Source organism: Panthera uncia, assembly GCF_023721935.1.
Source record: "Panthera uncia isolate 11264 chromosome C1 unlocalized genomic scaffold, Puncia_PCG_1.0 HiC_scaffold_4, whole genome shotgun sequence".
NCBI lineage: Eukaryota > Metazoa > Chordata > Mammalia > Carnivora > Felidae > Panthera > Panthera uncia.
The window spans coordinates 102,661,628-102,674,825 of record NW_026057585.1 but is presented as its reverse complement, the minus strand read 5'-3'; the positions used below and the strand labels follow the sequence as shown (position 1 = coordinate 102,674,825).

At 68.9% G+C, this 13,198-nt stretch overlaps 1 protein-coding gene across 1 annotated transcript in view; it reads left to right on the top strand.

The window, feature by feature from the left end:
• The first annotated feature begins 1,321 nt into the window (after positions 1-1,321).
• ARHGEF16 (Rho guanine nucleotide exchange factor 16) overlaps positions 1,322-13,198 on the top strand; it is a 13,695-nt gene continuing 1,818 nt past the window's right edge. The window contains exons 1-11 of the mRNA XM_049618930.1: positions 1,322-2,372; positions 4,236-4,281; positions 5,394-5,563; positions 6,715-6,771; positions 7,135-7,295; positions 8,857-9,009; positions 9,133-9,262; positions 10,991-11,065; positions 11,336-11,428; positions 12,493-12,644; positions 13,010-13,198. The exon at positions 13,010-13,198 is cut by the window's right edge and continues 5 nt beyond it. Of these exons, the coding sequence (XP_049474887.1) occupies positions 1,788-2,372; positions 4,236-4,281; positions 5,394-5,563; positions 6,715-6,771; positions 7,135-7,295; positions 8,857-9,009; positions 9,133-9,262; positions 10,991-11,065; positions 11,336-11,428; positions 12,493-12,644; positions 13,010-13,198 (1,811 nt within the window). The 5' untranslated portion in view covers positions 1,322-1,787. The remainder of the gene's footprint in view (positions 2,373-4,235; positions 4,282-5,393; positions 5,564-6,714; positions 6,772-7,134; positions 7,296-8,856; positions 9,010-9,132; positions 9,263-10,990; positions 11,066-11,335; positions 11,429-12,492; positions 12,645-13,009) is intronic.

Genomic DNA, 13,198 nt, shown 5'->3' with positions numbered 1-13,198 from the left:
CGGGAACTTCCGATGCAGGGTTGGGCGGGGAGTGTGGGAGGTAGGCTCGGGCTGGGACCTGCCTGGCGTGTCCTGGGACGGATGGCAGGGGTGTCCCTGGGGTCCAGGGAACCGTCGACTCCAGAGGCCCGGGAGGCCTGGCGCAGGCCCGGGCACCTCTGGCTGCGTGTCCCCCTCCGCCCCCCCGGGGCAGGAGAGGGCAGGTGACCGCCTCGCTCCCACGGAGCTGTCGGATAAACTGCGTCTCCGTTCCTTCCCAGATCGGCAGGGCACGTGGCAAAGGATGCTGGGCAGGAGCTGTGCGCGGAGTCTCAGCCACCTGGGCTGCAGATTCGGAGACTTGATTTTTCCGCCTGAAAAATGGGCTTCCGGCCTCGTGTGCACAAGCCCTGTGTCTACAGGAAGCACAGGAGTGGCGGCTCCGTTTGCTTGCATTGACGTTGAAAGGAGGAGGCGCAAAGGAGTGCGTCTCCCGCGGGCCTCCAAGGTCCTCCCGCCCCTGACTGTGGCCCTGGCTCCGCCCGGCGGCTGGGGCGTCGCTCCATCGCAGCCCTGCAGCCCAGGGCTGGGCTGCGACAGCACTTGACTCCCGCGAGCGGGAGCCTTGCTCCCGAGGCTTTGTCACCATTCTGCCCACGTTGCCAATCTTGAGCGGGAGGCACAGAAAAGAGCCGAGGGATGTGACGGTCGCTGGCTGGAAGCCGGTGGCCGGGAGGCCTGTGTGGGCCCTGCCCCGCCCACAGTGGAAAGGCAGCGGCGGCCCCGTCCACACCGCAGGGCCATGCGCCCTCGGCCCGGCACGAGCCAGACCGAGCTGAAGAGCCGGCCCCAGGCCGGTCGGCGGGGCTTTGCACGTGTGAGGCGCTCGGGGTCCCCGGAGGGACGGGCATCCACGGGATGCAGGGAGACTGAGCGGGGGCTGTGGGCCCCGGGTGTCTGCAGACGCCCCCCTCCCCCCTCTGCATCCAGGCATAGAGGGACTGTGCCCAGTGGGCTTTTGAGACGGGGACGGTCGGCCCTGCTCAGAGTCCGTGAATGCGGGAAAGTCCGGGCGTGTCACTGCACACGCAGAAAGGCCGCCTAGACAGCCGGCCACGCGGGAGTCACCACGCGGGGCGGTGAAGAGAGAGGGTCTGGAATCACACAGGCCGGGGGTCAGCCCCCAGTTTCCCACGCGTCCCGTCCCACACCCCGGGGGCTCCTGGGCTTCTCAGGGCCTCGTGTCTTCGTTTGCAAACCGAGAACGCAGACGGCCGGCGTGTCCCGCGAGTGAGGGAGCTGACATGACCTCCCCCAGCACGGCGGAGCCTGGCCCTGCGTGCTCTGGAACGTGGGGGTGCGGTGGAGGCCGGGGTCCCGGGAGCCCCACAGACAGCTTCGTTCGCGGTGCTCACGGTGACCAGGAGGAGGTGGTGCCGAGATGCCCAGTGTCCGACCCGGCTCGGGCCGGCAGGGCCCCGGGGCCACGCGCCCCTCATTGCCGCACGCTTGCACCCCCCGGCCTGGGGGTCCGTCCTCAGCGTGGGCACCCACCAGAGGAAGCACGGGGTGGGGGGCACGCCTGTCCTCCGCCCCGGTCCCAGCAGCTGGGTCCCGGCAGGCCTGAGCCTCCCGCCCCCCGCACACCCCCCTCCCGGCCTCCGGGCCCTGCATCCCGAGCGGGGTCCCTGGCCGGGCGGGCGCTGAGAGGCGGTGGGCGGGGCCCGCGGGCAGGAGGGCTGCAGGGTGTGCGTGTCCGCCTGCCCTCACCTTTGCCCTCTCGCCCCAGGACACCGTGGCCACTCAGCATGTCCCAGCGACACTCGGACAGCTCCCTGGAAGAGAAGCTGCTGGAATACCGCTTCCACTCCGAGCTGCGGCTCGATGCCAGGGGGAACCCGGCGTCCGGGCTCCCGATGGTGCGGGGCGCCCTGCAGCTCAGGGACAGCGAAGGCTTCCAGCTCGATACCTCGGTGCCCCCCGCTGTGTCCCCTAAGGACGAGGAGCCACGGGCTGTCGTCCTGAGCACGCAGAGCCCCGCGGCCCTCAAGATGGGCACTCAGCAGCTGATCCCCAGAAGCCTGGCCGTGTCGAGCAAGGCCAAGACCCCGGCCCGCCACCAGAGCTTCGGGGCGGCCGTGCTCAGCAAGGAGGCCGCCCGGCGGGACCCCCGGCTCCTGTCAGCCCCCAGCTTCTCCCTGGACGACATGGACGTGGACGTGGGCCCCGGGGGGGCGCTGAGACGGAACCTACGGAACCGATCCTACCGGGCGGCCATGAAGGGCCTGGAGGCGCCGGGCGGGGAGAGGGGCCCCCTCCAGCTCAGCCCCAAGCTCCAGGCCCTGGCGGAGGAGCCCAGCCAGCCTCCCGCTCGGTGCCCGGCCAAGAATAAGGTAGGGGGCCGTGCCGCCTGGACTTCGGGGCGGGGGCCGTGCTGCAAGGGGCCTCGGGAGCTTGTAGGCACAGACGGAGGCTCACTGTCACCCTCGCTGTCACCGCCACCGTCACCTGTCTCATGCGGCTGCCATTCAGTGAGCACCTACTTCGCGCAGGGTCCTGACGTGTATCCGGTTCGGTCTGATGGGCAGGCTGCGAGCGGAGTGTGAGTGTGCCTGCTTTATAGATGAGGCAGTCGAGGCTCGGCGAGGTCGGGGGGTTTCCGTGGGACCCCGGGCTCGGGGGTCCCCGCTCTCAGCTGCAGCGAGGAACAGAGCGTCCCGAAGGCAGCCTCTCTCTGTGAGCCCCGAGGGGAGCCGGCCTGTCTGAAGGACGAGTTTCAGTGCTGACCTCACAGCAGCACCTGGCTTCGGTGGGTCTGCCCGAGGGGCCCCCCAGGTTGGGGACTCAGGAGACGCGTGACGCCCTCTCTGCGCGCACGCCCTCCCCGCCCCGCCCGACAGCCGCTCTTACCTCGGTGCTCTCGAGAGAACGGGCCGGGCACAGGGCTGGTGGGAAGGGGCCCCCGTGCCCAGAGTTGATGTTCCGGTGGCCGCCTCTCCGGGGGCTGTCACCGGGACCAGGAGCCGTGGCCGCGGGCGGAGGAGAAGCCAAGCCCACCCGTCAGAGTACGTGCAGAGGGGACCCCCGGGGACCACCTTGGCTGCAGTCCTCAGATGCCCGTGGCCTTGGAGGTGGGGCGCGGCTCCTGCCAGGCCTCCCTGAGATGCCCGGGCCCCAGAAGCTGCCTCAGGACCTAGGCACACTGCAGCCACCCAGGGCCCGTCCAGCTGCCACCTCACTCCCTCGCATCAGACGTTTCCTGACTTCCTGCACAGCTGGAGCCGGGGTGCCGAGGGCACCCCTATAGGTGGCCCCCAGCGAGGTCCTAGGGCAGGGAGGGGGCAGGCGTGCACCAGGGTGCTCCGGTCTGGGCTGGGGAAACCTGGGGGGCCAGCAGAGCACGGAGGAGGGGCTCCCCAGGAACTCCGAGCAGGGGCACAGAGGTGGTCCGGAGGCAGAAAGCAGAGGGTGAACGCTGGGTAGGTGCCCAGACCCAGAGGCAGGAGGGGTAGGGGTGCTGGGAGCGGGGCACGGGGCCCGGGGTGGGGGAGCAGGGCCCAGTGTGGGGGGAGCGCCACACATTCCAGACCCACAAGGGGAGTTTCAGGCCCCAACTTGTTGAAGAAACCTCTCCCTTTCCCGGAACCTGCATAGCTCCGAGGTCGGGAAAAACCGTGTCCCGGCCAAGAGGGTAGGCTCTGTGCGGCCAGCTGCCGGGGCCGGGGGTGCCTGAAGACCCTGCCCGCCCCCACCTGCCCCTGCAGTCCTGCCAGCAGCTGCTGGGACCCCAAGCCTGTGCTGGGAGCTCGACACTAACCTGCCAGTCCCTGCCCTTTCTGCTTCCCCCGGTGTGGCCCCGGCTCCCACCCTGGACCTTCTGAGCCCCCTCCAACCACACCCGTCCGTCCTTGCTTGGGCTTCTCTCTAGACCCAGTCGGAACACCCTGCTGTCCTGAGCACCGCTCTTGATCAGTTCAGGCCTGCCTTCCTCTTCCAGGCAGCCCTCCTGGATCTGCCTAGCTCTCAGTCACCCTGCCCTACCTGCCCTAGCCTCTGCTTGTTGGCCGTGCATTCCTTGTGGAGCTGACGTCTATCGAGCACCTTCCACGTGCCCAGCAGGGGCCCCCTCCTGTTGAGCATGCCTTCACATGTGGTGCTTTGAGATCTCCGGGCCCTCAGGGTGGCCTTGCTGTGGACTCACACCTGCCCCTCCTCCCCACTGACGGCCACTGTTTCCGGGTCTCTTGTTTGCACAGAGGACACTGGGGCGGAAACGTGCACACAAGGGCTCCTTCAAGGATGGTGAGTGTGGCAAGGGGACGTGACCTCAAGAGGCCAGTATGGGCCAGGCCGGGCGCAGCTGAGGCTGGTCTCGCCGGGGCTGCTGGGGGGCAGGGCAGGCCGGTGCGGCGCAGGGAGAACGGGCCGACTGGGATTTCTCTGGGGGCTGGAGGTCCTGGTGGCTTGTCTCATCGTGTAGTTCTGACGTGTCTGGAAAGTTCCCTCGGGCTCTTCTGTGCTGTTCCAGGGGCAGGGGATGGACAGAGCGCCCACACTCACCCCAGGAGACGTTTGTCCAGCGTGCATGTGTGTGCCAGGCCCGTCTGCACCGGTGCAGCCAGGGGTGCTGGCCCCAGGGTGTAGACACCCATGCTGTGTATACTGCCCACGGGACACAGGGAGCCCGGTGTTGGGGGCTCAGGAGGGCCCAGAGCAGTGCATTTGGCCTGCTGAGGGGTGATGCCAACGGGACCCCACGGGGGAGAGGGAGGGGAGAGGGAGGGGAGAGGGAGGGGCCCGCCCGCCAGGATGCAGCACCCAGTGGCTGTGAGGGGGCAGGGTTCTTAGGGTGCAGGGGCTCAGCCAGGAGGGGGCCCCCCTGTGTGGACAGCCACAGGCCTGGGGGTGGGGAGGCGTCAGGATCCGGGCCTCCTCCTGCCCCAGGGAGAGGAGCGGTGGTGCCCGGTCTCAGAGCCAGGACAGGAAGAGAAGGGTTAGGGTTGGTGGCCCTGAGCCAGGCACCAGCTGGCCCCCGGGGGGCAGGGGCGGGTGGTGATGGCTGCAGAGTGGGAGAGCAGGAGACCGCACCTCGGGTCAGAGGACTCGGGAACAGGCGTCCACTGCTCTCGGCCCAGCCTGGGAGCAGCCCCCACCGAGGGCGGCCCCCACGGCTCTGATTGGTCAGCTCGGCCCTGGTCTGAAGGTGCCACATTCTGCATGGGGACACCAGCCCTGTCCTGGGCTCGGCCGGGCACAGCCATGGGAGCCAGCCAGCCTGAGGGGAGCCTGCTGTGGGGGGCCCTGCACCGCCTGATGCCCTCGGGGTCTCCCGGGGAGGACTCAGCCCGCAGATTCCCGGGGGGAACCCGCTCAGAGCCCCCAGGCCTGCCGGTGACACACCCCCCCATCCCCAGACCCCAGGTTCTACCAGGAGATCCGGGAGCGGGGCCTCAACACCAGCCACGAGTCTGACGACGACCTGCTCGACGAGCCGTCCAGCCCCGACGGAACCGGGAAGGCGGACGCCCCCATCGTGGTCAAGAGCTACCGGCCGGCGCAGATCACCTGGAGCCAGCTCCCGGAGGTGAGGCCAGGACGGTGGGGTGATGCTCTGTGTCCGAGCCCACAGGCGATTGGCCCCTCAAGGCCGGTCGGGGTCCTCCTCCCAGTGAGGGGAGGAGGCTTCCAGAAGTACCCTCCTATGCCCAGCTTGCAGGGGGTCCCCCTTCCTGGCACCCTCAGAGCCGCCCTGCTCCAAGGGCACTTTGGGTTTGGTCCCGAGGGAAGGAGAGCAGCTAGGGGCCCGTGGCATCAGCGCATGTGTGACGAGCCCCCCACAGGTGAGCCCCTGGCCCTCGCCCGACTCAGAGTGGCCTGCGGAGCTGTGGGCAGAAGGACCCCCCTCTGAGGCCCGGGAAAGTGGCAGGAGGGTCCAAGGGGGGAGATGGCAGGGGAAGGGCGAGGGCCCTGCCCTAGGGCTGTGGGGGTCTCCGGGGAGAGCTCGGCTGGGACAGAGGCCCTGGTGCTCTGAGCAGGTGTGTGTGGGGAGGTGCCTGCCACTACCCCAGGAGGGCAAGCGCTGGTGACCCGTCCCCTGAGGGCCCAGGGACAGAGCTGCATGCAGCCTGGGTGCGTGGGTGGTCTCCTGGCATAGATGGTCCAGGACCCCGCACCCTCAAAATGCCGGCAGATTCTGTTCCTGGCCGAGCTCGGGGGATCTCAGCCAAGCCTCTGGGCTGGACGAGGAGGCAGGGGGTTACCCGGCCCCCCAACTCCCGGCCCAGGCGCTGGTGACGGCCTCTGGCCAGCCCAGAGGGGAGGAGGGCAAGGATCAGGTGGCCCTGGGTCCTGCAGGGGGGTGCCCCTGGGCCGTGGGGCGGCCTGGCCGGCTCTGCAGGGCCACCGCGGACACGCTGTGGCCGAATGGGCAGCACGCGAGTCAGGGAAGCCAAGGGCTGCTGGGCCTGCAGGGGTGGAGGGCTGGAACGCCTCCCCTACCTCCCGGGCAGGACGCACGCCCACCTGGGCCAGGTGTGTCTGAGTCATGGCCGTGGCTCGCCGCTCAGCTCTCCTGGGTGGCTTTGGGCCTCTCCGCCCCCGGGACACGCTCCCCACCCTCGGGTGTCTGTCGGCCAGATGCCTGTCTCGTTCCTCAGCCGCCCCGGGGCTCTCTGGAAGGGAGGATGGGCTTCCGGGATGAGCACCCCGTGACCCCCAGGCCTGTGCCCCCCTCAGGTGGTGGAGTCCGGCATCCTGGACAGGCTGCCTGCTGAGGAGCGCAAGAGGCAGGAGGTAAGGGGGCTGGGGGCGGGGGGGGGGGGGGGGGGGCGTCCAGTCCTGTGCCCAAGACTTGGCGTGGGTCACACAACGCACAGGGGACGGTGGTCGTGGGGACACCTCCTGGGCCGGGCACTGGGACGATGGCTGATGCCCTTGGCGGGGTGACGGGGCCTGCCGTCGCCCCTTCTCGGACGCGGGTGCGAGTCCTCGCCAGCATCACGGCTCGTAGCCGCTGAGCCAGAGCACGTACCCAGGTGTCGGGCTCTCGTCCCCACGGCCACGCTCCCAGCCTTGCCCCGGGTCCGGCCCGGCCCGCACCCTGACCGCACCCCCGAGGCGCAGGGTGGCCCCAGCAGCCGCTGTCCTCCCCGCCAGGCCATCTTTGAGATCCTCACGTCGGAGTTCTCGTACCAGCACAGCCTGGGCATCCTGGTGGCCGAGTTCCTGCAGTCCGGGGAGCTGCAGGCAACGATGACCCAGATGGAGCGTCATCACCTCTTCTCCAACATCCTGGACGTCCTGAGCGCCAGCCAGAGGTGAGGCCCGCGCCCACAGAGGGCGGGAGGGCTGGGGCTCCAGGACACTCCCGGTCCGGGACCGCGGGGCGGACGGATCGGAGCTGCTGCCCGCCGGGAGGGAACGCGAGAACCTTCTCGGGCCCTGAGGCCGCCGACAGCTGGCCCAGGGACAGGCTGGGCACCAGGCCCGCGGGCGCCCCGGCAGCCCCAGCGCCCTGTCCCTTGGATGTTTGAGAGGGTGGAGTTCCTCCCACGGGGCACATCCTCACCGGGACATCGGGTGAAGGCGGCCTAATGACGAGGTGGGCGGTGCCCGCGGGGCGGGGTGGGCGGGGCGGGGGGGGGGGGCCTTCACTTGCACCCTCGGGTCATGTTCCACCCGGTGTTGTCTGGGCCTGGCCCGGGGCCCTGGTTGCAACGTCTGGGGTGGAGGGGCCCTGGTTGCAAGGTCTGGGGTGGAGGAGGGGCCAGACCTGCACGGGCCTGTGCGTAGCTGTGTGCGTGCATCCGTGCGCCCGAGTGCGTGTGTGTGTGTGTTTGCGCAGGTGTGTGCGTGTGTGTCTGCACATATGTGCCTGCGTGAGTGTGAGTGTGGTTGGTAGCGGGTGCACGTGTGTGTTTACTCCCACGGAGGGCACAGCCCACGTGTGCACCCGTGTGCACTCAGCTGCACCCAACGGTGGGTCCCAGGAGACCCCGGGACACCGTCCCTCATGCCCCAGCATGCTCTCTAAACTGCATAGGTGGGCCCCACGAGCCCCCCTCTGCAGACTAGGGTGGGGCAGGTGACAGAAGGTGGCTCAGCCCCGGTTCACTCACATCAGCATCAGACCAGCCCCCCGAGGCCGCCAGCCCCCAGCCCCTGCTACCTGTTGCCCCATGAAGTTTCAGGGCCGTGCGGGTGGGCGGGGGGTGGCTATCTTGTCCCTGGAGACAGTCTTCCTGCGGAGCCGCGGTGACCAGCCCCAGGGAAGCTTGCAGCCCCTGACTCCGTGGGGGGCCCGGGATGGTGGCTGCCCCTCCGTTCAGCTCTGCCCCTCAGCTCCGTGTCCGTGAGGCGCAGCAGAGGGCCCGGGGCCGCCGTAGGCCGGCTGTCCTCTGTGCCAAGCGGCCACGTGGTTGCCTCTGAGCTCCCCAGGGCCTCTGGCTGGCCGTCGCTGTCCTGGGGTGGGACATCCGGCCTCCTGAGGCGGCAGCGGCCTCCTGTCCGTGGCCGAGGCCGAGTCACGGCTGATCTCGGAAGGGAGCCCCAGGGGGAAGCGGGGCCTGGGGGGGTCCCTGCCGGGGAGTCCTCCCAGAGCCCCCACTCCCACCCTGAGCCGGGCAGAGGGAGCCGGGGCTCCGGGCCGGCCTGACCCAAGTCCAGGGCATGAAACCAGAGCAGCAGGCTCCCCGTCCGGCCTGCGGGCTCCCCCGGGGTCTCCGCCAGCACCCCGCGGGAAGTGGCCTCGGAGTTGCCCTATTTCTCAGGCTGAAGGAGCTGACCCGTCCCGGGGTTTCCCCGGGAAGGTCACGGCTCGCCGCCGGCCTGGGCAGCCGGTCCCCGACGGCCAGGCCCCAGCCCGCTCTCACCCCTCAGGTTTTTCGAGGCCCTAGAGCAGCGGCACAAGGCGCAGGTGTGCGTGGAGGACATCAGCGACATCCTGGAGGAACACGCAGAGCAGCATTTCCACCCCTATGTCGCCTACTGCTCCAACGAGGTCTACCAGCAGCGCGCCCTGCAGAGGCTGATGTGAGCGGGGCCTCGGTCCCGGGGGGCCTCGGTCCCGGGGGGCCTCGGTCTCGGGGCGCGTTCCTGCGGGCTCCCCCGCCCCTCCCGCCGCCCTGACTCCGGAAGCCCCGTTCTCTGTCGCAGGAGCAGCAACGCCGCCTTCCACGAGGCCCTGAGGGAGATCGAGAAGCGTCCCGCGTGCGGGGGTCTCCCCATGATCTCCTTCCTCATCCTCCCCATGCAGAGGGTGACCCGGCTGCCCCTCCTGACGGACGTGAGTACACAGCGCGGACCCCGCCCGGGGAGGGAGGTCAGCCGGACGCCGGGACGGAGCTGCCCGGGTCCCCCTTCCAGTGGAGTGGGGCACGGCACGCCCCCTCCCCCACCTCGTCACTCGGTCGTAAGACGGCTTTGACATTTGATAGCCTCCCCCCACCCCGCCCTCCCCCCGGGCTCTGTGCCGGGAGCGGCGCCAGCACTCCGCAGGTGTTCGTCCCCGTACTAGAAGGTTCACGAGGTTCCTTCAGGTGGATGAGTGAGAACCAGGGTTGCCCGGGCCTCTGCCGAGTGCGGGTCCTGGGCCGCTGCCTCCTTTCCAGGATCCTCAGCCAGTTGTCCCGGCTGTGGGCCCCCAGGGCAGCCCGGGTGCCCGTCACCCTCCCTTCTGTGCGTGGAGCTCTAAAGAGCTCACTGGAGTGGCTCATGCCTCGGAGAGGCCTGCTCAGTGCTGCGGGGCAGGTGGGGACGAGAGGCATACGTGCAGGTGCACGCGTGCACATGCTTGTACACATGTAGGCACACACGTGTGCTCAGGCTCGCACACATGCAGGCGGACGCGTGTGCACATGTCCACACGCTCACACACACGCAGGTGCACACGTGTGCTCACGCTCGAAGACATTCAGGCGCACACGTGTGCTCACGCTCGTATACATGTAGGCGGACGCGTGTGCTCAGGCTTGCACACATGTAGGCACACGTGTGTGCTTAGGCTCGCACACGTGCAGGCGCACACGTGTGCTCACGTTCGTATACATGTAGGTGCACACGTGTGCTCACACTTGCACGCGTGTGTTCACGCTCAACATGCAGGCACACGCGTGTGCACATGCTCACATACATGCAGGCACACATGTGTACACACTCATACGCATGCAGGCAGGTGCACATGTGTGCTCACGCTTGAAGACATGCAGGCGCACACGTGTGCACACACTCGCACACATGCAGGCGCACACATGTGCTCACACTTGTATACATGTAGGCGCACACGTGTGCTCAGGCTAGCACACATGCAGGCGGACGCATGTGCTCAGGCTCGCACACATGTAGGCGCACACGTGTGCTCACACTTGCACGCATGTGTTCACACTCGACACGTAGGCACACACGTGTGCACACGCTCACACGTGCAGGCGCACATGTGTGCACACATACGCATGCAGGCAGGTGTACACATGTGCATATATTCGCACACATGTCCACACGCTCGCACACGCAGGTGTACACACGTGCTCACACTCGTATACATGTAGGCACACGCGTGTGTGCACGCTCGCACACATGCAAGCAGGTGTATCTGCGTGCACGTACTCGTACACGTGCAGCCGTGCACACAGCACACAGAGGCAGCGTGTGGCTCCCGCTTAGAGTGCCATCTTTCCAAGCAGACGGGACATCAGACCTCCCAGGTCCCTCTGGGAAGCGTACAGAGAGAGGCCACGGGGACCTCCCAGACCGGTCCAAGACAGCCAAGGACTGGAAGGGCTGGGGTCCCGGGAGCGTGCTCTCTCCAGGTCCCACGAACCAGCCTGACCCAGCAGAGCCGTCTGGGGGCTGTGCACCCCAGGGCGGCCTGGCAGGAGCCCTCTGGACACTGGCCCTCGACCTCCCTGCGGCCCCGCCCGGTGTGACGTTAGTGGAGGCGCCCCTGCCCGTGCAGGCCCCTGAGCCTGGAGGGCAAAGGGTCCTCGGCGCCTCACGTGTGGTATCCTCTCTGCAGACCCTCTGCCTCAAGAGCCAGGGCCACCCTGAGAGGTACAAGGCCGCCAGCCGTGCGCTCAAGGCCATCAGCAAGGTGAGGAGGGTCCAGGGGAGAGGAGGGGGCGCCCAGACCAAGCCCGGGCCTGAATGCCGCCCCCCTACCCCCACCCAGCAGTGGAGACCCTGAGGGCAAGGCAGGGAGGGAGGGAAGGTTTCCGTGTCGTCGTCTCCAGCTTTTCACGGAGGGAGTGGAGCTGAAACACGATGGGCGAGCCCGTGGGGGCGGGGGCGGGGTGGGGGCGGGGCCGGGGCGGCCGGGCCGCTGCCCACGGCACAGCCTGCTCTCCCGACGCCCGCCTGGCAGCTGGTGAGACGGTGCAACGAGGGAGCCCACAAGATGGAGCGCACAGAACAGATGTACACCCTGCACACGCAGCTGGACTTCGGCAAGGTCAAGGTGGGCACCCCCACCGCTCCTCGCCCGGCTCGTCTCAGGTCAGGGGGCCACCGCCTCTCGGGGCTCCGGCTGGAGGGAGGCCCCTGCGGGCGCCCGCACCGAGGGGGCCGGGGCCTCTGCCTCCCCAGCACCCTTGTGACTCCCACCCCCTTGGCCACAGGCTCAGCTTTTCGGCGCTCCTGCCCGAGGCTCAGTGGGTACGCGGGTCTCTCTGGCCTGTGCCCCCACCCCCAGGGCTGCAGGCGGCATGCTGGGGTCGGGGGGCAGGACGGTGTCCGGGCCGGCTTGCATCTTGGGTTTCCCCGTGAGGCCAGGAATAGCCCGTCAGTTCTGGGGCGGGGGCCTAGGCATCCTAAAGGCCGTCCCACGCAGGCAGGGCTCAGACTTCTGTCCCCATGGATCCCCCACCATCCCATGGTCCAGGGGTGGTCCCACCAGCTGCCCAGGACCCCGCTGTGCCCCAGGCCACCGGGATCCGGCTTCCGCAGGAAGCACCTCCTGGGGAGGGTGGCGCCCAGCAGAAAGAGAGGAGCAGACAGACGCTTCCTCCTGGGAACTGCTCTACGGGAGTCAGGGCCTAGAGGCAGCTCTGTGGGCCGGGCCTCAACTTGTCATCAGCCGGCAGAGGCTGCCCAGCGGGCTGGAGCAGGTGCTGTGGGCAGGGCACGAGGGCCACGGAGTGACGGAGGGAGGCCACAGAGGTCCGGACGAGGGTGTGAGGGGCTCTCCGGCTCAGGGGGTGCTCAGTAGGTGCCTGGAGAGTCCCTGGGCCCGGCCGGAGGCAGGGAGGGCACCCACCCGCCTGGGTGGCCGAGCAGGATCTGGGCCGGGGACCTGGCACAGCGCAGCTGCCCCATTTGTGCCTGTCGGCCAACTGAATAGCCCTTTGTTTGAGGCGAGGACACATCTCACTGTCCTCCTCCTCGGTCCAGCCCGGGGGGAGGGGGCAGTCACCTAGTCCTTGGAGGCAGGGATTGGTGCCCACCCGGCCTCGGTACATCCTCGCCCACACCCCGACCCCCCGACCGCCCCGACTCAGGCACCTCCCCGGCCCTTCCTTCCAGTCCCTCCCGCTGATCTCTGCCTCCCGCTGGCTGCTGAAGCGTGGGGAGCTCTCTGTGGTGGAGGAAACCGGGCTTTTCCGAAAACTGGCCAGCCGGCCCACGTGCTACCTGTTTCTGTTCAACGACGTCCTGGTGGTCACCAAGAAGAAGAGGTAGGCTGCTGTGGGTGCCGGGCCATGTGGCCCCAAGACGGGGACCGGGAGGGGCCTGGGGGAGTCACCCGGGCCTCCTCAGAGCTGGGGCACACGGTGGGGGCCCCCTCCCAGCCTGGCCTGGCCCCGGCAGCGGCCTGGGTCCCCCTGCATGTGACATGGGGCGGCCAGGTCTCTCCCTGTGCCTGCAGACCCGGGTCTGCCCGCCCAGGCCACGGGGACGAGAAAGCGCACCGCCTGTGCTCCCCAGGGGGTGGGGGGAGGGGGGCAGCCCTCAGGAGCGTCCTTCTGGCCCCCGTCGGGCGGGGGACCCTGGCCGCCCACACACCCTCGGAGCATCTGGCCGCCCCCTTGTCTCCCTGCAGCGAGGACAGCTTCCTGGTGCAGGACTATGCCCAAGTGGACCACATCCGGGTCCAGAAGACGGAGGCCTCCGACCCCTCCCTGCTGGGGGGCGGCGGCAGCCGCGGCTCCTCCGTGCCGCACCCCTTCCAGGTGACCCTGCTGCACAACAGCGAGGGCCGCCAGGAGAAGATTCTGCTGTCGTCCGACTC